This window comes from Dromiciops gliroides, chromosome 6 (genome assembly GCF_019393635.1).
Source record: "Dromiciops gliroides isolate mDroGli1 chromosome 6, mDroGli1.pri, whole genome shotgun sequence".
NCBI classification, from domain to species: Eukaryota; Metazoa; Chordata; class Mammalia; order Microbiotheria; family Microbiotheriidae; genus Dromiciops; species Dromiciops gliroides.
Window position 1 is genome coordinate 230919908 of NC_057866.1, and position 25586 is coordinate 230945493.

Sequence of the window (25586 nt, forward strand, 5' to 3'; positions counted from 1 at the left end):
GTTAAAGCAGAGCTACACCCAGGGTGCAAAGAAGTTTTCTAGGCCCATTTTAAGGTCTCCTCTCCATTGATGCATGAAGCCATTTTCATAGGTAACTACTGACCGTTTTCATGGACATTAGCTACCAGAGTCAGTCCTCTTGTGGCCTGTGTGCATCTTGTGGTATAGAAACCCCTTTGTAGGCAACTAAAAACCGTCCATTAATAGCACGCCAATGAGGAGAAAATGGCTTCCTTTCTCCCATTCACTGGCCATAACCCAGGATAAGAGACAGGAACAAAGAGCATGTGTTTGTCTTTAGCTAAGGTGAGAAAGCAGCAGTGGCGGCTCATGCATCACAAGCAGCCCAGCTCTCTGGTTACCTTTGCAGTTGAAGCACCCCCTACATGGGCTTGTGTAAGCAGTGTCTGGGGTTGGCTGAGGGATCTTGGTGATAACATGCATTTTACTAGGCAGGGCTAAAAATAGTCAGCCAGGTTTTTTTCCTCTACGCTTTGTGGACTGGTGGTTCATATAAATTACAGAGGCTGGGTTGTGCAGGGATTATGTTTCTTATAACTAGCAGGACATGGGTTATGTGCTTGGAGCCAATGCAGAGCAGCCGATGTTAAATAACAAGTAACTTCCTGACTCCCAGGCCCCCGTGCTGTCTAAATGTATATCTAGCTGTCTTTGGAGCTGTGTTTTAAGTAGTTGTCGGAAGCCTAAAAATAGAGCAGCTATCCAACATTGGGGAAACTGAAGAAGTCTTTCTCTTAAAAAGCTGTGGTTGGTTTTTGTTTTTGCATTGAAGACTAAGATGTATTTCTCTTGAACGGCAATAATCCCTGGGTATGGTTTTCAGTGATGGTCCCATGGCATGCTCTATAGCCACCCATTAGTGACTTCATTCCAATTTTCTGTACAAAGGAAAGCGATTCCTTAAACTATCTTCTTTACCTCCTCAAATAGGACCTCCTCTCCCACTCTAAAAAGCAAATATTGCTACCCCTTTTAGAAAAATCTTAGTTTTTCTTTTTTAAAAATCTCACTTAAAAAGGAGTGGCACTGAACCCTGGATTTGATGACCAAGGCCTTGGGTTCTAATTCTATCCCTGCTGCTTACTACTTATGTGACCTTGGGCATGTCATTTCCCTCCTCTAGACCCAGACTCACAGTAGTTGGTTGGTACAGTGGAAAAGCACTGGCCTCTAAGTTAAAATTCTGCCTCAGACACCAATTAGCTATGTCACCTGGGGCAAGTTACTTAACTTCTCTGGGCCTCAGTTTCCTCATGTGTAAAAAGGGGAAAATACCAGCACCTATCTCATAGGGTTGTTGTGAAGATTAAAATTCCAGAAAATGCTTTGCAAACTTTCCCCTTTACACTATGTAAACTGTTGCCTTTCTTTTTATCCCTAGTGCTGAGCCTGGTATATAATAGACACTTAATAAATATGCTTGTTAGGGGCAGCTAGGTGGCGTAGTGGATAGAGAACCGGCCCTGAGTTCAAATCCGTCCTCAGACACTTAACACTTACTGGCTGTGTGACCCTGGGCAAGTCACTTAACCCCCATTGCCTCACTAAAAAAAATAAATAAATAAATAAATAAATAAATATGCTTGTTGACTGGTCTATAAAATGAGTGTTGGACTAGATGACTTCTAAAGACCCTTCCAACTCAAAATCTATGATCCCCGATTCACTGACCTGCCAATTCCAAAGGCGAAGGCCAACAGATGACCTGAAGCACTTTGGGAATCAAATTTTTTTCCAATGACCCTTACCTAATCCTACCCCTACAACAAAATCCTGCTGGAACTTCCATTAGTCTTTGTATACTACTACAACAAGGGAGTCAAAGTGTAAAGTAGAAAAAGAACAATAAGCAAATGAGTGAATTTTTACTAAATTAGCATTACACTTTTCATTCCTAGGGATAATTATTTGAGAAATGCCTTTCATCTGGTTGAGTCAATGAAAGTTTATTTGAACGTAGCCTGGGGAATTAGCTCCAGCCAAGACTTAATCTAGCAAAAGGCTTTTATAAAACAAAGTTGGGGGTGGGGAGTAAAAACACAAGCAAACACATGAATTTGCTAATTGTTCCTTCCCTCTGTGGACACAGACAAATTTTTTTAAAGGGAAACGTGCTCAAATGTTTGGAGGAAGTCAACAACAAATCCATTTAAAAAAACAACCTAGAGCCACACCTTCCCTGACTGGAAGAGTGAAAACAGAGGTGGCCTTGGAAAAGGGAACAAAATTTGTTTTATCATGATTAAACATACCTTAGACAAATAAAGCACTGAATTGTGAAATTCAGTCAACCTTTCATTCACTTTGTGGAGCATCTATAATAAATTCTTAAGACAACTTGGTATCATTCTGCTATTTTGGGAATTCCAGGGCTGCCTTCTTTAGTGTTCAGCTGGTCTATATGCTCAAAGAATACTAACTTATTCCTATGTTATTATAAATAAAAAAATAATAAAGAAAACATACTATTCTCACTCTTTTCTTCCAGCCCCACCAATATATTTTAAAAGCCAAGCTCCTTATTAAAAATATTCATATCTTCACCATAATATCTAATTCTGTGGCATCGTTGGGAATGTTCTTTCTAGTTCTGTTAAATTTTACAATAAAGGGAAGACTTTGGGTAGGTAGGCTACATTTACTTGAATGAGACAAGTACAGGGAGATCCATCACCACTAGGCTGACTACTTGGTGATGAATTCTTTGGCCACAGTAACCTGTGAACCAAAGAAAATTACAAAAATAACTCACTCCTCAACAGACCCTTCTTCTTCTTCAGGGACAGTGGTAGAAAGGGAAGGCAAAGGGTGCTAAAAATCACATCATCTATCAATATTAATTCTGTTCAATAGCCAATAAGTCTACATCTCATAGAAGGGACTAGATCAAATCTATATTGCCATTTGTCACTACAAATGAAAGTGATGTGGGATGGATTTAGGGTCTCCATTCCACATCAAAAGCAGAAGATAAAGAAATCACAGCTCAATGAAAAGATACCTCACATTCTCCTTGGAAAGGAAAATAAAGGAATTGACAGAGTTTGATTTTATTATGAGTTCAAAGGCAACAAAAACCCATCACATTGTAGTATGCTTCATTATCTCTTATTGTAAGGCTCAGAATAGGCATTTGCAAAAGACCATCGTAAAGGCAACTATAGCCTACAAGGAAATATTTGTTGCAGAGGATGAAGACATGGAAAAAGTCTATGATGACCCCGATGAAACTCTTCAAAAGAAAGCAATATATATTTTATATATATTTAAATACTCTGTGATTTTAATGAGAATTTGGACATAGGAGTAGGCAAAAAGAAGATATGACCCAGGATTAAGAAATGAGAGAGGGGGCAGCTAGGTGGCGAAGTGGATAAAGCACCGGCCCTGGAGTCAGGAGTACCTGAGTTCAAATCCGGCCTCAGACACTTAACACTTACTAGCTGTGTGACCCTGGGAAAGTCACTTAACCCCAATTGCCTCAATTAAAAAAAAAAAAAGAAATGAGAGAGGACACAGTTTATAAAGAAGGTTAATAACTATATGTCATCAATACTTTCTTCAAGAAGTGAGAAGGTACTTGAGGAGGCAAACACTAAATGATAATGTGCTCAGTTTCATTTTTATGATGTTATTCATCACTCACACAAAAAGAAATAAAATGGATTGCATAATGACAAGAGATAGGGAAGAGATTTCTGAACCAGTTGTCTGTGGGAAGTCAGACCAGTGGCTTGTTGGAGCCAAGATAAAAATGAATACCAAATTAGAAAAAAAAGTATAAAGAAAATAATGACAGGCCACTAAAACAGATATGACCTGAATAATTTAAATCAGAGGAGGGAAGGGCATAAGCATTTATTATTTGCTTACTATGTGCCAGGCAATGTGAAAACCTTATGCTTTACAAATATTATCTCATTTGATCTTCACAATAACCCTGGGAGGTAAGGGCTATTACTATCCCCATTGAGGAAACTGAGGCAGAGAGCAATTAAATGACTTGCCAGGGTCACACAATTGGTAATGGTACCTGGGTAAATAAATAGGCTAATAACTATCCCTCCACTTTCCTACACACACACACACACACACACACACACACACACACACACACACACACACACATTGGGAAGAACAAAAGAACATATATCAACAAAGTTTACTACCATTTTCTGAAGTATTGTATTCAATGTAAACCAATTTCTCTGACAAGGGAAACAAAAAACAAAATCCCAGAAACCACCTTAGCCAGCAGATACTCAAACTCTTTCCAGGCAGAGACAAGTCAGCCAGAAGGGTTATGCTGTGTTTAGAACATAGGCTCATTTGAAAAACCTTACAGAGGAAAAGGGTGAAAAATTATGAGCAATAACACTTCATAAAAGAATGTGGGTTTGGGAAAGAAGGAGTTGGAAAAAATGCCAATTAAAGCAAAATAATTGCAAGAGCATTAAAAGATTAAATTAAAAGAAGGGTAAGAGGGGGCAGCTAGGTGATGCAGTGGATAAAGCACTGGCCCTGGATTCAGGAGGACCTGAGTTCAAATGCAGCCTCAGACACTTGACATTTACTAGCTGTGTGACCTTGGGCAAGTCACTTAATACTCATTGCCCCACAAAAAAAAGAAGGTAACAGAGATGGATGATAGAAAAGATCTATTGACACTTATTAAACATTTTTCTTAATTAGTTTTTTGTTTGTTTGTTTGGGTTTTTTTTTTGCGGGGCAATGAGGGTTAAGTGACTTGCCTAGGGTCACACAGCTAGTAAGTGTAAAGTGTCTGAGGCTGGATTTGAACTCAGGTTCTGAATCCAGGGCTGGTGCTTTATCCACTGCACCACCTAGCTGCCCCTCCTTAATTAGTTCTTAAAGTGTTGGGCTCTAAATCTCAAGATCACTGGTATATGGAGAGGCACTAGGAAGTAGAAATAGTATTCTTAAAGCAAAGATGGGAAAAGCTACTGGATCTAGGCAAGTATATACAAAGAAGTTTCATGCTGGGAGTGATAGAATTTTGCTGGCATTGAAGAGATCAGTTTTCTAGACATCTGAAAGAGGAGAAAATACCAAATAATGAGTAAAAATCATGGACTCAATTACTGCTGAAATGGGAAAATCAATCAAGTAAACAGGCATTTAAAAGATTTTTACTCCCTTCAGAATTTTACATTCTAGTGGGAGAAGACAGCATATAAATGGTTGGGGTAAAAGGAGAAGATAGAGGTACCTGATTGGTGGGGATTGAGGTGGGAAGGAGAAAGTTCAGAGAGTCATATTTGACTCTCTGTGACCCCATTTGGAGTTTTCTTGGCAAAAATAATGGAGTGTTTTGCATTTTCTTCTCCAGGTCATTTTACAGATGAGGAAACTGGGGCAAAGAGGTTTAAGTGATGTGTCCAAGGTCACACAGCTAATAAGCATCTGAGGTTGGATTTAAAGTCAGGTTTTCTTGATTCTAGAGACAGTGCTCTATCCACTGTGGCACCTAACTGCCCATAGAGAACATCATAAAAGGGCACATAATTATCCTTATTTTCAAAAAGGAGAAAGAGAATGGCGTCTTTGGCTAGTGAGGTTATGAGGCTAATTTTCATGTGGGGGACAAAACTCAACAACTAGAGGCATCTAAAAGTGGATTGGAGGTAGAAAATAGTGGGTTCCTAATCCCTGAATGACCTTTTGCTCAGTTTGTTGTAATGGCTTGGTCATGCATGAATTGGATTAATTGGCCTCTGAGGTCTCTTCCAACATGGAGATTTTGTGATATATTAGACAGCTATCTGTCATAGATGATCATACATCATAGATTATCTATGGTCCCAGAACTCAATAAGAGGAAATGAGAGCAAGGCTGCAGTTGGGAAACTACACAGCCCTTTCAATGACTCCACACTGCTCCCTGAAATAAAAGCCCATCTTTTTAACACCAATATTACTTTGGTGATGCTATGTAGCCATGAATCATTGGATATTACAATCTTCAAAGCAACAAAATTGCAGGTGACCCAAGGGGCAATGGAAAGATATTTGGTGGGCCAATAGCCAGGGGAGAACTACGTGCAAACAGCAGTGCAAAATGTGTCATCAAAGAGATGCATGACTCAAAAAGAGGATAGGCTATTTATGTTGTTTGCCATAAGAGGAAGGTGATTTGTGCATTGCAATGGCATTCACGTGATGTTAAGAGACATTTCTGCTGAGAGGCAGGCTCCTAGGACATTGGGTACATTTCCTAGAGAGGATTTATGGGAAGAAATGGACAATAGCTATAGAGTTTGAAAAGGATTGGGATTGATGGGATATAAACTGTACCATTGAAGCCAGAATGAACATCGATTAGATCACAGACCAACTGAAATACTGATAAATTCTTTTCTCCATTGCTATTGACAATAGAGCCCATTCAGTTGACTGAATAGTGCTTTATGTAGGCAAGGTGATGTTTAGGACTGTTAATTTTAATTTATTGCATTTCAATACATTAAATTATAGATAAAATATAAATATATATGATTATTAATATTTGAAAATTAACTTCACATCTGCATGGCACACATTGATGTTATTACATAGCCTTTTCTGTTCATTTTAAAAAATACCTTAATGGTATATTGGTTAAAATATAGAGAGATAAATCAATGGAACGGAGTAGGTGCCCAATTATGCAGAAGCAAAGATACGTAGTAGTATAGAATTACATAAACCTAACAAACTCAGTTACTGGGGTAAGGACTCAGTACGTGAAGAAAAAATTGTTATGAAAACTGGAAATAATCTAGGAAAAATAATGACCAGCATCTAACAATAGGCACCAAGGTAAACTCAAAATGTAGTCACAACTTAGGCCTGAAATGTTGACATTATTGTTTATGATTGCTTATTGTTTAAATTGTTTATTTAGGGGAGCAAGGAAGCAATTAACTTTTTGATCTATGGATAGGGGAAGAGGTCATGACTAAATAAGAGGCCATTCTTCACTCAATAGTCAAAGGATATAATCAGGCAGTTTTCAAAGTAAGAAATCCAAGCTATCACCAATCATATGAAAAAATGTTCCAAATCATTAATAATTATAAAAATGCAAATTAAAGCAACTCTGAAGCCTCACTTCATACCCAACAGGCAGATAAAGATGACAGAAAAGGAAAAAGAGAAATGTTGGAGCGACCTTAGGAAAACAGGTACACAATTACACTATTAGTACTATTAGCTGTGAATTTGACCAGCAGTTCTGGAAAGCTGTGTGCAACTGTACCCCCTAAATTATTACACTGTGAATAAATACCCTTTGACCAAGCAATACCAAGCAAAATTAGGCCTAAATACCAAAAAAAAAAATCAAAGAAAGAGGAAAAAGAACCACAAGTACAAAAATATATTTTTGTAGTGGTAAAGAACTGGAAACTAAAGGGGTGCCCACCTATAGGTGAATGGCTAAACCAATTGTAGCATATGAATTTAAGGGAATATTTCTGTGCTAGAAGACATGATGAAAGGGATAGTTTAAGAGGAAACTGTGAAGACTTCAATGAATTGATACAGGGGGAAGTGAACAGAACTAGGAGGACAATTTGTATAATGATATATATTATAAAGCTAAACAGCTTTCAGAACTCTGAGCGATGCAATGATAAGCCACAGCTCCAAAGGACCAGAGATGAAGCATGATCCTTCCTACCATTCATCACAGAGGAGATAGACTTAAAAAGCAGAATGAGATATGGGAAATGACAAAGTGAATATGGCATTGTTTTTGCTTGGTTATACATATTTGAAATGAGGCTCTTGGAATTTTTTAATTGTTAAATTAGGAGGACAGAAAGAAGGAAATAAAATAAATATACATATACAAATAAGTTTATTGAAAAAATGTATTAGTAACTATTATAATTGTGAACGGCATAATGGAGAGCTGGCCTTAGAACCAGAAAGGCATGAGTTCAAATCTCTCCTCTGGCAGGTAATGACTATGTGACCCTGGGCAAATTAGTTAATCGCTCTGTGCTCTATGCAATTCTCTAAGACACTAAGCTGAGGAGAAGGTGCCAACCTTCATTAATAGAGAGAATTTCTTCATTTGGGAGTTTTCTTTAAGCAATGAAATCATAGATCTATCCCCTCTTCCTACTAATTATTATTATATGTTAAAAATATCCACTTACATAAAGAATATAGCAAGTTATCTTTTAAAAACATCCTTATTAACTACTGATTTTTTTAAATCCTATGAGACTTATTAATATGATTCCATGTTCCTATATCAAGGTTATCTCTGAAGAATCATCAACTGGAATTTATTGATCTAGAAGCTATATTCTAGTTATCATTGATTTCTCTTCTATGTATTTAACTAATACTTCAAAATAACCATGATTTCATCCATGCAGATATTTCCTTCACACATATTATAATGCCCTCATGCCTTAGTAGATGGTCTGTGTGAATTTCTTCAGCCAAAATAATTCACTACCTGGCAGTTACTGTTTCATTTTCAAAAATTCAATTTTATCTTATTGTCAGTTCTAAATTCTCTCCCTCTTACCTTCACCTCTCCCACACATTGAGAAAATAAGGAAAATAAAACCTGTAAGCAAAAAAAATTCCCACACTGGCCAAGTTCCTCTCCCCCCCCCTACAAATATACTCTGATCTACCCTTTGAGTCCATCACCTCTGGTCATGTGTCTCTCTGAACTTAGGCTGGAACCCTTCCCTCTATTACCTGAGGTCAGGTGCTTCTCATCTCCCATTTGGACTAATGCAATAGTCCAATAGTCCTCTAATTGGTCTCCCTGCCTCAAGTCTCCCCCTTCTCATATCTGTCTTCCACATGACTGCCAAAGTCACATCCCTAAAAAGCAAAGGGCAGACAATATTACTCTCCTGATCAATAAACTCCAGTGGCTCCCTAGTGCCTCCTGTGCTTAACATTTAAAGCCTTTCACAACCTGGATCCAACCGACCTTTCCAGTCTTATTTATAATACTCCCTTCACCACCCCCACCACCCCTCCTCAGTCCAGACAAACTGACATATTTGCTTTTCCTCACAAATGATGCTCCATCTCCATGGCCTTGTATTGACTGTGGCCAAAGCCTAAAGTGTACTCCTTCATTTCCTCCTCTTAGAATCCCTAGTTTCCTTCAAAATACAGGCTAAATGTTACCTCCTACACAAGGCCTCCAACTCCAAGCGTTTCTCCACACATAATCAATTACCTTGTATATTTTTGGATGGTGTAGCAGATGGAGCAACAGGCTTGGAATCAGAAAGATATGAGTTCAAATCTGACCTCAGGCACTTACTAGCTCATCTATCGCTCATCTATAAAAGGAGCACACAGTGGATAAAGAAATGGCAAACCCCTCCAATATCTTTGCCAAGAAACCCCATGGACAAAACAACAATATATTTGGGTGTACTTAAATGGGTATATGGGTATACGTTACTTCTCCCAACTGAATGGAAGGGACTATTTCATCCTTGTCTTTGTTTCCCCAGCACCTAGTACAGTGATTAGCAAAGAGTAGGCATTTAATACATGCTGACTTGCTAGCTGATCATCAGCAACCACACCTGAAAGACTTTCACTCCACAACTACACCCAGAGGACAGCCCAAGAACCATCTGAGATAAGACTTTCTTTTTTTTTTCTTTTTTCTTTTTAGTGAGGCAATTGGGGTTAAGTGACTTGCCCAGGGTCACACAGCTAGTTAAGTGTTAAGTATCTGAGGCCGGATTTGAACTCAGGTCCTCCTGACTCCAGGGCCGGTGCTCTATCCACTTCGCCACCTAGCTGGCCGGAGATAAGACTTTCAAAGACTTAAATGGACATTTTCCTGTTTTCCTTTTCCCCATTGCATACACTATTTATAATGTCCACCTGCTAAAGGGGAGTGCCCCCTTTAGTTCTTCTTTGTTTGTAATGTCCACCTGCTAAAGGGGAGTGCCCCCTTTAGCTTCTGTCAATGTGTTGCTCAATTTCTTTTCTCTCTTTTCATTCCCTTTACTTTGTTAGTTATAAGTATCTGTAATGTTATTGCTTCATGTAAGGAAACCATGTTTCTTCATGAAGCACAGCGGGGAGTGTGAGACTATTACTCCTGCCTCCTGCCAAGAAAGCGTGCTACCTTTCTGAGGTTGAATTGGCATCCCAGAAGTTTCCTCACAATTCATGGGCTGCCTTTAAGTCATGTCAATCAATGGACTTGAATGCTACCAGTCAATTAGCTTGAAGCTGTGCGGGGGGACCACCCCTCTTCCAGTCCCACAGGGAGCTTCTGGTCAAACTGAGTCAGGCTCTTTCTCTTTGGGAACATGACCTGCGAGGTGAAGGCAGCTTTCTCTCTCTCTCTCTCACTCTCTACCGTAGATCTGAGCTAGGTTTTTCCATTCTTTCAGAGACAAGTGTTCTCTCTTTACTAACCTCTTTACTCATTAATAAATGCTTAATGCCTAAACTGTTGCTGAAGCTCCTGATTTATAAGTAATTACTAGCTAGTTTCCCCCGCATGGGGGGGGGCAGGTAAGATTATTTAGTTTTACTTGTCACAGTTTGTTGGTCTTTGATCAACAGACTTTCTAGGTGTATATTCAAGGCCTTTTTATCTTAGTAGGTCTATCAGTTATGGACTACTGGACCAACTCCATACCACAAGGAGGCAACAGAGCAGAAACTTGGTGGAAGTTTAAAAATTTCTATGTGTTTATTTCAGTGAATAGAAATGTGTGTATATTATATACGTAATATGCATACTCATATATGGATATATAGATAAATGCAATATATATTTATGTCTGTGTATATAAATACAACATATCACCCACAAGGTGATAAAGGATTTTTTCCTTTCTTTCTTTTTTTTTTTTTTGCCATAGTAATTCATACAACCTTACAAAGGTATGGAGGAATTGTGACCTGCATTGCTAAAAGTAAATAAGTATTCATGGTTATTTATGGAAAATATAATTTTACAATTTATAACGATAATGGCTAACATGTATATAGCACTTTGAGGTTTGAAAAGTACTTTACATATATTACCTCATTTGATCATCCATATATGTATAATATATATCACCTAATATACATCATATATGCTTTTAATTTAATATTTGATGATGAGAACAAAGATAAATGGAAGGAATAAAGTGTCCTTTTAAATGGCATTTTAAAACCTTTTGGAAGTAAAACAATTTAGCTATTTCTAATGGCTTCAAATTAATTTATTGAAATATCAGATTTTTCACAATCTCCTTATTAATGTCATGACTATAAGAAATAAGTAGGCAAACTATAATTTCAAAAATGTATTCTTTGGCTTAGATGTTACATGATCCATGAATTAGTTTCTGGAAGAATTCGTGAATACAAACAGGTAAGTCATAAGCATAGAATATCTTTGAGAGTGGTAGACAGCTTGTGGGCAGGGACCCTAAGAAGTGAGGGAAGGTCCTGGCAGCTAGACAATTTTCATGCAATCCTATGTCAACCAGATGTCCTTTTGGGGAAAGGAAAGCAGATGGGTAATGCTAAAAGATGCTAACTCCTTACCCTCTGCCTGAGGGATCTCAGTGGCCTGCTGAACACATCCAAACTGGTGGGATTCTCAATGAGCACCACTGTGATAAAGGACACTGCCAATTTAGGAATACCTAGTCGGTATTCCCCTTTATCTATCAACAGTTTCTCTACCTTAATAAAACCAAATGGCCATGTAGAAGGGTCCTTCTCAGCTGCCAATTCTCCTTCTCCTCCGCTCCTCACACAGACATTCTGTTTCATTTAATCCAACAGCTAAGTCAGATCTTCATGGGTTTGGCTCTTTAGTCAAAATACTATTGAGATTCCATTAAAGTCTCTGAAATTCCTGTAGTTTCTGCCATGTTTGTTTCTGGGCTTGTTACCCTGTCCCAGCTTTATTGCATGACCTCAGTCATTGGATTTAGAAAGTACCTTTCAAAGGACCCTATTCACAGCCAGATTTTTCAATGAATTTTAAAAAATTCAGTCTGTCAAAGACTGTCTTAACAGACCGTATTCAGGAACTCCTGTAGGCAAAAGAATTCAGGAAGCCAAGTCCTCTGAGATGCCCAACCTATGTCTTTTCTGTCTCTCTCCTCAGCTCTTAGTAGAGGCTATAGCACAAAGCCAAACTATGTTGGAAGGATGTTTCATTATTCATCTTACATGTTAACTAGTTGATTCAAAAAGCATTTGAGAGATGAAGAACAGTAAAAGCAAATAATGCCTACCACACTCACTATAACAGGGAGGGAATTGCACACCTGAATTTCTGGAAGCTTTTCAAAAGATTTCATTTTGCATAGCAAATAGAGAGTGTGTTCCCATCCTTTAAACTGGGAAGAACTTGGCAATGCCAACATTATAACATTTTTAAAAAATGAAATGGTACATCTGATGATGGGTAGTTGATGGTTGATCTGACAACTAACCTCCCAGAAACTGTACTATTTCCTTTTATTTGACTTCACATCTTGAGAGGAACAATGATAATAATAGAATAAAAAATAATAATATCTAGAATTGTTTATAGTGCTTTAAGGTTTACCAAGTGTCACTTGATCCACACAATAACCCTGTGAGGTAGGTATATATTATAGCCACTTTTCAGATGAGAAAATTGAGGCTAAGAGAAAGTTAAGTAACTTGCCTGGGGTCATGATTGTCTGAGGTGGGAATCAAACTCACCTTAACTACAAGCCTCCTGGCTGCCTAGTTGAGTATTATTATATCCTTTCTTGGGAGGCAGAAGATCTGTATGGATTGATGATAACATTTATGGACAAAGAAAATTAATAAATGCTGCATTATTCAGAATTAATGGAGAATATATTAACTAAAAAGTGAGGGATGTTGCACACAAGTTAGTTATATCTCCTAGGGCATAGAACTATAACTATATGGCCTCTCAGATCTCTCACTCCTTTCTTTAAGATTCTCTGATTCTATCTATATTCTCTATTCTCAAAGACTACCAACCTAAAATGTCATGTTTTCTGGCCAATAATGTTATTTTGCAATTTCAAGACCACTTAAGGGTTTTGTTTTTTTGTTTGTTTGTTTTTTTAAAACTATTAGGATTAAGTGACTTGCTCTGGATCACAAAGATGTTGTGTCTGACGTCAAATTTGAAATCAGGTCCTCCTGATAAGGGCTGATTCTCTATTCACTGCATCACCTAGCTTCCCCAAAGACCTTTTAACATTTCAAAGATGTCACTTTAAGGAGGGCAATAGCTTAAAATAATTCCAATTCTATTATAGAAAAGGAAATTTGTAAGAGAGAAATCAAGTTTCTAAGGATTCTGGGATTCAGGGTTAGTAATAATTTTTAAAAAACACTTCAAGGGAGATTTCAAGATAATCTTCACTGAAAGGTTTTTAACCTGAGGTCTGTGAACTTCCTTTTTAAAAAAAAATTAAATAAACATTTTTATTTATAGTTTTGAGTTCCAAATTCTGTCCTTCCTTTCCTCCCTCCCCTTCCCTCCTCCCTGAGGCATTAAGAAATCAGATATCGGTTATACATGTGCAATTATGTAAAACATTACTATATTAGTCATTTAGTACAAGAAAACTTGAATAAAAGAAAAAATAAAAGAAATAAGTGAAAAATAGCATGCTTCAGTCCGTGTTCAATCAATATCAGTTCTTTCTTTGAAGGTAGATAGTATGTTTCATGTGAACTTACTTTTTACAATTTTCTTCATAACTATATTTTAATTTCAATTAAATTAAAAAGGGTTTGCACAAACAAAACCAATACAGCCAAGATTAGAAGGAAAACCGAAAACTGGGGGATAATTTTATAACAAGTTTTTCTCATTTCTCAAATATATGCAAAACTGAGTCAAATTTAGAATATGTGTAATTCCCCAATTGATAAATGATCAAAGGATATGAATAGGCAGTTTTCAGACCAAGAAATCAAAGCTATCTATAGTAATATGGAAAAAATGCTCTAAATCTCTATTAATCAGAGAAATGCACAAAGGGAATATAACATTATGTATACCCTTTGATCCAGCAATACCATTACTAGGTCTGTATCCAAAAGAGATAAAAACCAAAAAGGATAAGGACCTATACACACAAAAATATTTATAGCAGCTCATTTTGTGGTGGCAAAGAACTGGAAATTGGGGGGATGCCTACCAATTGGGGAATGGCTGAACAAGTTGTAGTATATGATAATGATGGAATACTATTGTGCTATAAGAAATGATGAGGAGAGTGGTTTCAGAAAAACCTGGGAAGACTTATATGAATTGATACAAAGTAAAGTGAGCAGAAGCTGGAAATCATTGTAAAGAGTAAGAGTAATATTGTAATGATGATCACCTGCGAAAGACTTAGCTACTCTGATTAATACAATGATCCAAGACAAATTCTGAAGGACTCATGATGAAAAGTGCCATCCCCCAAAACACTGATGGAGTTTGAATGCAGATTGAAGCATAATATTTTTTGCCTTTATTTTTCTTGTTTTTTGGGGGGAAACGTGGCTAATATAGAAATGTTTTGTGTGTTTTCACATGTATAATTGATATCACATTTCTTACCTTTACAGTGGGTGGAGGAGGAGGGGCAAGTAAAGAATTCAGAACTCAAAACTTTGTTAAATGTTAAAAATAAACAAATGAAAAATTTGAAAATTGGAAAGTGATATTAATAATTATATATTATAAAATATTTATATAGTAAAATATTTCTATATTATAAAATATTTCAATATAATTAGTTTCCATTGTAATCCTATAGATTTTGACTTATTAAAAATCATTTTGAAAAGGGGTTCAAAAGCTTTACCAGACTGCCAGAGGGGTCCATGATAATAATAGCTAACATTTATTTAGTACTAATGTTTGCAAAGTACTTTTATATGTGTTTTCTCATTTGATTCTCACAAAAATCTTTTGAGGTAGGTACTATTATTCTGTCTTTTACTGATGAGGAAACTGAGGCAGGGAAAGGAAGTGACTTGCTCAGGGTCATACAGGTAGTGTCATGTAGTATGGGATATGAGCCCAGGTTATCTTGATCCTGTGTCCAGGACTTTATCCACTAAGCCACTACAGCACCACATACACATCAAAGATTAGGAACATCTCACCTATAGCACGGGTCTTTACCCCATCCTTGAGAAGTGACAGATTCCACATCTGCATTATCAGAAAAGGAGCAGAGAATACTAGAAGCATCTGTGTATTAACAGGTCTTAATGGGGCTCTGGAATGTAGGATTAACAGGATTAGCCCAGAGATGAGAGCAGCTGTGAAAGGTTAAATACTATTTCAAAAACTGTGACCACAGCTGTTGAAGACAAACGAGCAAACTTCAGAGTGGTCAACATTTTTTATTGTTTTTTCTTTACTTGCTTTTTAAAACTAAGGGTGATCCCTCTACAAGGAAGCTTTCCTATAAATAGCATCCTAAGTCCTAAGTGATGCCTTTAAAAAGCTCTCCAAAAATCGAAACAAAAAACCAAACAAAAGTATATTTTGCATATATACTAGCTCAAAACCTTTAAGTCTTTATCATCTGCTGGGAATTAGAAACTTCCTGGACTGTGCTTCTGGTTCCCCCCTCCAAACAGATAAGGTTAAATAAGCCTGATTTTTAAGTAAATGAAAATGTCGGTTGAGTGCCCGGGTGCTAGTAAATGTGAGAGTTAGAAAAAGATCAACAAAACACTAAGTGAAGCCCTGATTTTTAACCTTAAGGATTTCTGAGGTGTAAATACTCACAGTGAAAATTTAACAATCAGCCTCGAGCACACCCCAGGTAGAACCTAACTAGTCAGTGGAATAGGAGATTTGCGAAATTGAAATCGTTTCATTTACTTAGGGCTTTCCGATATTAAAGCAGGAGTCTTTAGCAGTAGAAATGAAAATTAAAACTATTCCTTCATGGATTAATTATTTATCCCTGTTGTTCTTTTCTCACCTAGGAACACTCCTTCCCAGTGCTGCCCCCTTAGGGGTCCCCATCGATTAGTTCCTTCCAGCCCACCATTCAAAGAAGGGGCCCCCGCAGGCCACCCTTCATTCCTCTCCCAGCTGGCCTTCTATCTCTGCACTTTGTCCCCTTCTCTCCACCTCCATCCCAGTGTTTTTCAGCCCCCTTGTATTGTTGTCTTCCTCCCTTACAATTTCTGCTCCTTGAGGGCAGGGACTCTCTTTCAGTGCCTTAATAAATGCTTGCTGCCTGCCCACTTGTGAGAAGGCCTGGTCCTAGCTGGGATGTCTATTAATGACATTAACCTTTCTCCAATAGCTTCGACAGTTTCCAAACTTCAACTGGTGTCATACATTGGCACCAGTTTTACAATAGCATTATTACCAACCTAAAGTAGTTAGTAGAGAACTATTTGGGCAGTTAGGAAGCACAGTGGATAGATAGAGTGCCCAGAATCGGGAAGAATCATCTTTGTGAGTTCAAATTTGGCCTCAGATACTCACTAGGTGTGTGACCCTAAGCCAGTCACTTAACCCTGTTTGTCTTGGTTTCCTCCTCTGTAAAATGAGTTGGAGAAGGAAATGGCAAACCACTCCAGTATTTTTGTCCCCAAAAATACAAAAACCCAAATGAGGTCAATGAAGAGTTGGACATGACTGAACAACAACAACAACAAAGTGTGGTAGAGTGGAAAAGAAGGATTGCCTTGGAATCACAGAGCCTCAGTTTCCTCATCTGTAAAATGAGGGGAGTGTAGGTCCTTTCCAGTTCTAGATCTGTGACCTACAATCCTAGTGACAAATAACGAGAAGTTTTTGATTTAAAGAATTTTCATGCAAATTTTAGATGAGTTATTTAGAGGTAAAAGGTAAGGGGAGAAAAGAACCCTACAGAGCAAAGTTCCATTGTGTGCTTAGGTTTTATATCAGCCAAAGATCTCTAAGTGAAACCAAACAAACTTACATTTTACCTTGTCTGGTGAAGAAATGATACAAACCACCTTATTTCACATAATTTCCTTTGGAAACCACAAATTGCTTACTGTCAGCCAAAATCCAGAAAATGAATAGCTCTGTTGAAACCTGGAACCAGATTCATGTGTGTGTGTGTGTGTGTGTTTTCACATTTGTACAATGCTTTCTATACAGAATTGCTACCACATACATAGCCAAACTTGTGAGCAAAAATACTGTGGTCAGAGATTACTACAAGAAAACATAAGACCTAAGTATTCTGAATGTTTTTTTAAAAATATTCCAGAAAAATCACTTAACTTATAGATCATGGCAAAAGCCAGACTTTAAATCCATTTCCTGTGGTATAAATGAATAACTTTGGCCTAAGGTCTCTTAGCTTCAATGAAGTGTAGTGAATGCTAATACAGTTAAAATCAACTATTTCTTCAGATACTGAAGAGGGTTAAAAGCAGAGAAATAACACAAATTAGGAAGCAAGAATATTTTTGTGACCATCAGGTGAAACTATTTAAGCACCTAGTATTTAATGGAGCCCCCAAGTAGCTTCAATCTTGGACTCTTTGTTTGACCTTGGACAATCATTTCCCTTATCACTTATAAGTCAAGAACACAAACAAAAATTAAATAACAGGAGTGAGGGAGGAAGGGCCATCCCTTTTTGCCTAAAATTGTCAGTGCAAGATCTGTCCCTGCAAAAAGTTGAATGTTCTGTGGCAGAGGAGACAATGATATTGGCACAGGAAAGAGGTGTGGGCAGAAACATGGCAGAAGCTTTGATGTCTGCTCTAGTAGCCTTTCTGATCCTTCTTTTTCTTTGCTTGCTTCTCAGACCTGACAAAACGATGGAAAGGAGGATTCTGGGCTGAATGTGAAACTCTGATTGGGTGTGGTTGTAGGAAAAATTATTCTTAGCAACTCCCATATCTTGTTGGCTAAATTGCTTCCATTTTCCTCTATCCACAAACTTGTTAAAAATGTTTTTTATAAATATATTTCAACATAACTGGTTTCCTTTGTGGTCCTAGGCATTCTGTTTTATGTATTTATTTAAAAACATTATTCTGAGAAGGGGTCCATGGGCTTCATCAGATTGCCAAAGAGGTCCAGGGCACACAAAGTACTGAAGAACCCCTGAACTACACAGTAGGACATAGCAAACATGAGACAGTATGTTAACATATTAAAAATAACATGTAATACGTTCACTTGCAATATATGACTCTCAGTTCTGAGATCCAAAGAAAGGTCTCGCTAATGCCCAGTCGTTATCTTTCATAAAAGCATCCATGCTCTGGGATGTGGGGCCCATTAGAATCCGCTGAGCACTCCAACTAATGATTTTTTTTTTAGATTTCTATTTTGAGAATGGCACTCAAACTTCCTTTCTTCCTTACAAGCACAGCCTTAATTGGCTGAAATTTAGAGACTCTCACTTAAAAAAAGAGAATTAAGAATTGAATTTCCTAATCTCTGACATTTTTCTATCTAGGAATATCTGATGTCACATTTAACTACTATAAGACAACTATTATAAATATTATAAGTACATTTCCCATCACTAATTATGCTAATGTTTTGAGCTTATAGTTTTCACAGAATTTTTTCTCATAAAGTTCCTTTGAAATGGCCATCCAGTATTTACACAGTTCTCTAAGGCATGCAAAGTATTCTACATGTGTGATCTTATTTGATCCTCACAACAAATCTGGCAGATATGTTCTATTATCATTCCCACTTTACAGATTAAAAAATGAGGCTAAGAGTGCTTAAGTGACTTGCCCAGGGTATCTGAGGCAGAATTTGAACTCAAGATGAGAGCAGCTGTAAAAGGTTAAATACCATTTCCAAAACTGTGACTACAGCTGTTGATGACAATGAACAAATTTCAAAGTGGTCAACATTTTATTGTTGTTGTTTACTTGCTTTTTGAAAATATGGGTGATCTTTCTACAAGGAAGTTTTCCTGTAAATTACAACCTAAGTGATGACTTTCAAAAATTCTCCAAAAATCAAAACAAGTAGCCAAATAAAAGTCAAGTGACTGCCGCAGCTTCAAATTAGGGCTGAAATCAAAGATTCTTTTTTTTTTTTTTTTTTTGGCAGGGCAATGAGGGTTAAGTGACTTGCCCAAAGTCAAACAGCTAGTAAGTGTCAAGTGTCTGAGGCCAAATTTGAACTCAGGTCCTCCTGAATCCAAGGCCAGTGCTTTATCCACTGGACTACCTAGCTGCCCCTGAAATCAAAGATTCTTAATGAACAGGCCAGTGTTCTTCACTATTAGGCTTTATTCTATACATATGGAGAATTCTCCAACTCCCTACATATATCTTCCATATTTGATTGTTCCAAGAAATCAGAACATTCACAAAGTTATATGTGGGAATTCTGTAGAAGCAGGGCCCCCACATAATTATGAAACATATAAAAATATAGTGGGGAGGCTTCCAACTAGGACTCTAGCATCCCCAAAAGGGACAATTAGTGTGGTTATGCTCTAGTTTTGAATGTACAAGAAATAAATACATGGGATTCTTAAAGAAACCACAGATGAAACAAAATCAATCTCTAGTCATTAAAAAAAAAAAGCTAAATCGCCCTGTCATTTTAAATGCTGCCAGTAGACCCATGGAGGAACTACTTGGCCCTTCTTTCTTCAAAAGTGGTTTTATTTTGTGGCATCAACCCAGCGATTCTCAGAATTATTTTATGTTTTTCAAAAGAAACAAGAAAAATTGTCATGCCCAGAGAATTGTGAAAGCGGACATAATCCTGGGCTTTGCTAACTTTGCTTCTTGGTGTTATAAAGTTTATTTTCAATGAAGCAAAATTCTATGAGCTAGGTTATATGGGGTTTATAATTATTTTGATCCATTAATATGTGTGTACACATCTAGAAACATTGTTTGTTCTGAGAGGCAGAAAGAGTAGTGAGAGGAAGGTTGCACTTGAAAATGTGTTACCAAGTATGTAAATTAAATGAATAATGAGAGGAAGGGTGAAAAAAGAAAGACCCTGCAAAGTATGAAAGCAGTCAAGAGTGTGACAGTTTCTGAAAGAAGCAAAGTTGAGAATCATCCAAATGGATGGATGGCAATGGAAACACCCACGGTGTCTATGAGCTGAAAGCCAGACGTTACAAGGAAGAATAAGGAAGAAGTGGGATGAGGAGAAATGGGTGAACAAACAAATAAACCAAAAAGGGGGTTGCCTCAGTTATTTATTAGTTGTGTGACCTTGGTTAAGTTTCCTCAGCTGTGAAAATGATGGGCTGGACTTCATGGTCCCTAAGGTCTCTTCTAACAATGACAAGCCTATAATTCACTCATATCCCTGTTATGTCAAGAGACTGTGAAAGTCAACAACTCTTGGGATGGACTCCACAGAGTAAATTTATGGGAAGGAATGGAAGACAGATAAGCATAGATGGATTATGATATGAGTGCATTGTAGGAGGGAATACTGTCGTAGATAAGTTTACAGATGGACTGAAGCATTATTTTTAAAAGAACAGTCCTTTAATGTAAAAAGCACAAGATATTACCAATGTCTTGAATTTCTGCAATTATTTCTCTCTTCTTCCCATTCCTAGCCATAGACTTGGAGTCAGAAAGACATGACTTCAGATCTGGCCTCAGTCACTTACTTGGCTCAGTTTCCTCCTTTGTAAAATGGGAATAACAATAGCATTTACCTCCCAGGGTTGTTGTGATGATCAAATGAGATAATATTTATGTAGTGCTTTGCAAACCTTAAAGTGCTCTATAAATGCTAGCTGGGGGGGGGGCAATGAAGGTTAAGTGACTTGCTCAGGGTCACATAGGTAATAAGCCTCAAGTGTCTGAGGCCGGATTTGAACTCAGGTCCTCCTGAATCCAGGGCCGGTGCTTTATCCACTGTGCCACCTAGTTGCCCCCAATGCTAGCTTTTTAATATAGCAATTGTTATATAAGGGTTTCATATTCAAAGCAATGTTCTTAATTCTTTAATCGATGGGTGGAATGAATTACTAATATCATATCTAATATCAAAGTAATCAATATATGAACATGCAACTGAACAAGAATGGAGCATGAAAAGATGTGAAAGTCTGCCTCTACCCATTTACCCAGCACCATGCCAGGGTCTTATTGCTATTTTGGTGGGCCACCCACACTCTTGTTCACAGACATTCCTCTAATAGTTCAAAAGGGAGGGATGGAAGAGATACTGAGAAGGTTGTAGCTGAAGATGTGGCAGAAATCCAGAACATGGTATTCAATGGATTGCTACCTAGGGCTGCTCCTCAGGGGGAACTCCAGCTCCAACGTCCGTGACTATGATATTTATGATGACTTGCTAACACTAATTTGTTAACACCTCCAACAGAAAAATTAATCAAATTTAGAATATAATTTATGACTGCTCCTGAAGATTTTTTTTTCTTATAAGGGGCTATCACATCCCTAATAGCTGTTAAGAATATCATCATGGAAAGACTTTCTCAAAACCAGCATGGATTCTTCAAGTTTACCTTGTCCCTATGATTGTTACAGGACTTTGAAAATAATTTAGGTGCAGAAATTCCAAGTTAAGGGAAAAGGGACATGGGAAAGGGAAATGTATAACAGCTGGAGGTGCAACCTCTGGCATTCCATTTTGAATGTGGTGGCTCTCCAATAGAATTCTCCAATAGCAGCACATTCTAGCTAAAGATACAAGTGCTCCTAACTCCTCTGCTTTCCCACTGGCACTTTGCCTCAGAGTAAAGCTGTCTCCCCTCCTGCTCCTGGGCATCTTGCCAATGTGGCTGCTTATTCTGGGTGGAGCTGAGGAACTGTACTGATCCAACTGCCACTGGGATTCACAATGGAAGTTCCCTGGAAATGAAGCTATCAGCAGGACAACAGGAAATCATTGCCACCCCTTGAGAGTAACTGCACCAGCCGGCCACCCAGGAACAGAGGGAGAAAGGAAGACTTTGTCACTCTCAGCATCCTCTCCGTCCTATTGCCAATACAGGGTGCCTGTGAGGTCAACATCTCTGAGGTAGAGCCTTGCAGAACATGTCTTCTCACCTGGTACTATGCTAAATATCCCCCAGCACCTTTCTCTTTTTTAGTCACCATCCCTTCCATCTCCATATAAAGCCACTAATAAGGTATAATTTTACTACTGCTTTGCCAACTACTCTTTAAAAATCCTGAAGATATGACAAAAGGAACCTAACTAGGTAGTCCCATCAGCATGGAGAAGCCTCATCACTCACTCCCTCTCTACTGAAATTTAGGAAAGGCATTAAGTTGAAATTGCAGCTTAAAATGGCTATGGAAACTCCTAGCTTTTGTGCACAAAAATTTGCTTTAATACTTTGCTATCACTGGACCTCTAACATGGGATCCTTCCTTTCCAATTCTGGCCTCTTTGCTTTCCAGTCTTTCAACTGATCAGTCTTCTCAACTATAGCTACAGAGGGTATTTGCTACCAAATGCTAATCTGGAATTGACAAATGTCCAGGCTTGGTATGCCTAGCCCAGTCCTCTTAAGTTTGGAGATGTCCTAGGGATCCCAGTGCCCAGGTGAGCAATTCTGCGATCATCTTTTGGAAAGCTTGGGTTATGGAGTGGGGATACCTAGCTTAAAAAATTTTTAATTAAAGGGAAAATGTTATAATCCTGAATTTGACCTTCCTCAGCTCATGTGATATAACCCTAGATTTGACCTTTCTAGAAAATGTTTTGGTTTTTTTTTATGATCATGGAAAAAGTGAAACCAATATATTTACTAGGCACAAACTAGATGGCACTGATTTAACAATATAGAATTAATTTGGAATTCGTATTTATTTTAGCTCCTACGACATGTGAACTGATTGTGTTGAGTGAGCCATTCAGATTGTACTACATGGCTTCAAGAACATGTTTTCTAAATGGGCCACCTTCCATTACACAACAGCTGTGGCAAATATTATATCAGAGTCATCAGGTTTGAGGTTTATTTAATGTAAATACAGTCTAGACTCATTATCTTGCCCCATCTTGAAGCCCAGAGCCATGAGAAGCAAATTTGATGAGAAAGCAGAAGCTGGGAATATTAGGGACAAACAATTAAGTGAGAAGTCCTGGGTGGTTCTCTGTTTTATTTATTTATTTATCTGGTTAGGCAATTGGGGTTAAGTGACTTGCCCAGGGTCACACAGCTAGTAAGTGTCAAGTGTCTGAGACTGGATTTGAACTCAGGTCCCCCTGAATCCAGGGCCAGTGCGATATCCACTGCGCCAGGGTAGTTCTCTATGAACGGCAGAATTGGCATCGTAACAAAGGTAGGTCAGGTTGGGAAAGGGCAAGATAAGGAACCCAAGACTGTACCTGAAAACTTAAACATCAGACCTGCATGTGCCAAGCCCTGTTCAGAAAGAAGCCCTGCACTGTATAGAGTGAAAGCCATTAATGATTGTGAAAAGCCCCTCCTCCCAGGTGGCTAAAAGCCCCAGCAGTGACAATACTCACGCTGACACTGTCCCCATGACTGGCGGGCCCAGCCCCAGCAGCAATCAATCCTACCACCATAACGGCACAATCCAATGGAGGACACAATTTGCCTGGGCCACCTACAAAACAGAAAAAAAGATAATCAGATAAATCCAGCTTGGAAATTAAAAACAGCTTCTCTGTGACTTCCTTAGCATATCTGTGGGGATTTGAAAAATCAGACTTTTAGGTGGAGAAGAGTTCAGCTTGTTTCCACAGTAATATTCATTATGACCTAACTCCAGAAGTGAAAACCTCAACCAGTGGATAACTCCTCTCTAGAAGCAGCTAAACCAAATTGTCTGGGACATTCACAGCCACCAGTCATAGGATGAGTGTTAAAAGCTTGTACCTAGCAACCCCTTTGCCAGTCACAGTCAAAATCGAAACAATATAACAATATATTTCACAAAACAAAGAATGACTACTCTTTACTTTCTCTCTTATATCAATGTGGAAAAAAGAAAAAGAAAAGATAGTATCTTTCTGCACCCTGGAGAATAAGATTATAAATGATTTGAAGAGATGTTTTTTAAACGTTCTCCACCAAAAGCACTTGAGAAAAATCTTAGCAACAAGACAGAAAAGTTTACAAAAATGTTCATTATAATTGTCTTATAGATATCTGATGTAACTAGAAAGAAACAGAAAGTTTTCTTTTCTGTGTCAATAATTCTCAGTTTTGGGGGCAGCTAGGTACAAAGCACCGGCCCTGGATTCAGGAGTACCTGAGTTCAAATCCGGCCTCAGACACTTGACACTTACTAGCTGTGTGACCCTGGGCAAGTCACTTAACCCCCACTGCCCCGCAAATAAATAAATAAATAGAAATTCTCAGTTTTCATCTTTATATGGTGTGACAGATTCCCTAAGAGTGTAAATGGAAAGGAATCTGAAGACTTGAGTTCTAGTCTTCCTAGCTCTGCCTACTTACTAGCAAAATACTTCCATTTTCTAACCTATCAAAGGGGGATGACAGCATCTCTTTCCTAGCAGCTAAGTGGCTAGTGAATAGACCCTGGAGCCTGGAGTGAGGCAGCCCTGAGTTCAAATTCAGAATCAAGACACTTGTGTCTGTGTGACTTCTTAATCTATGCCTGCCTCAGTTTCCTGTACTGTAAAATAGCAGGGGGGAGGTGTCGTGGGGGGGGTGATAACAGCATTTACCTCTCAGGACCAAAATAAGATAATAACATTTGTTAAAGCACTTAGGCACTTCCCTTCCTTTGATCTGACCCAGTTGTTCTAAGGATCAGCTGAGATAAGGCATGTGAAAGAGCTTTAAAAAAAACCCTTCTAAACTCTAAACTGTCATGTGCTATTTTAAGATGCTATTATTATTAGTGCAAAGCTAAAAGTCATAAATGGAAAATATTTCATCATATTTTGACAGCTTGAGGATACACTTAACAGAAGGCCATCGGTCATTGATTGATGTTGATTTTATATACATTCTTCCTTTAGATAATTTTTTGGTTGTTAATGGTTTCTCTTCTACAGTTAAGCTTAAGGGATTTTCAGCTTCTTGCAAAAAAGAAAAAAATGTTTTTGCCTATTTCTGTTTTTTTCAAGAGTCCTTAAGATTTCGTGCACACGTATATTTGATGAATTCCTAGCTGGAATTGGGAGTGTAAAAACTGCATTGAAATGGTCTATATTGGACATGGAGTAAAACAGAACAAGATATTTAGTCCACTCCTGCCAGAAGTGTTGTTCACTTTACCGTCCCACCAAAAAGTCCCCCAAACTTTCTATTTCCCCAGGCCATGTATATAAATGCAGTGGTTGCACTTTTCTGCCTCATCACCAATCAACTGTTCCCCCTTCTCCCCCCCCCCCCGCCCCCCCTCCCCAGTAGGAACAAGAAAAGCAAACCCAGTGTGGCAGATTCGTTCCAAGACTGCAGGTAAACCAGGTGTGGAGTGTTTCTTTAGGGGGTGAGCAGAGAAGGGGGTAAGGAGGCGGGGTTCAAATTCCAGGAGCAGCTAAACCAGCCTAAGGAGAGGAGCCCCCAGGCTGTCTGACCCCCTCCGATGCGCCCAGGGCGCCAGACACCCCTAGCTGGTTCACCTGGAATACAGCTCGAAGCAGCGGCTTA

At 38.3% G+C, this 25586-nt stretch overlaps 1 protein-coding gene across 4 annotated transcripts in view; it reads right to left on the bottom strand.

The window, feature by feature from the left end:
• Positions 1-25586, bottom strand: part of NPNT (nephronectin) — a 113784-nt gene that overhangs the window by 86825 nt on the left and 1373 nt on the right. For all 4 annotated transcript variants that reach the window (XM_043972994.1, XM_043972995.1, XM_043972996.1 and 1 more), the window contains exon 2: positions 23468-23568. In XM_043972994.1, the coding sequence (XP_043828929.1) occupies positions 23468-23568 (101 nt within the window). The remainder of the gene's footprint in view (positions 1-23467; positions 23569-25586) is intronic.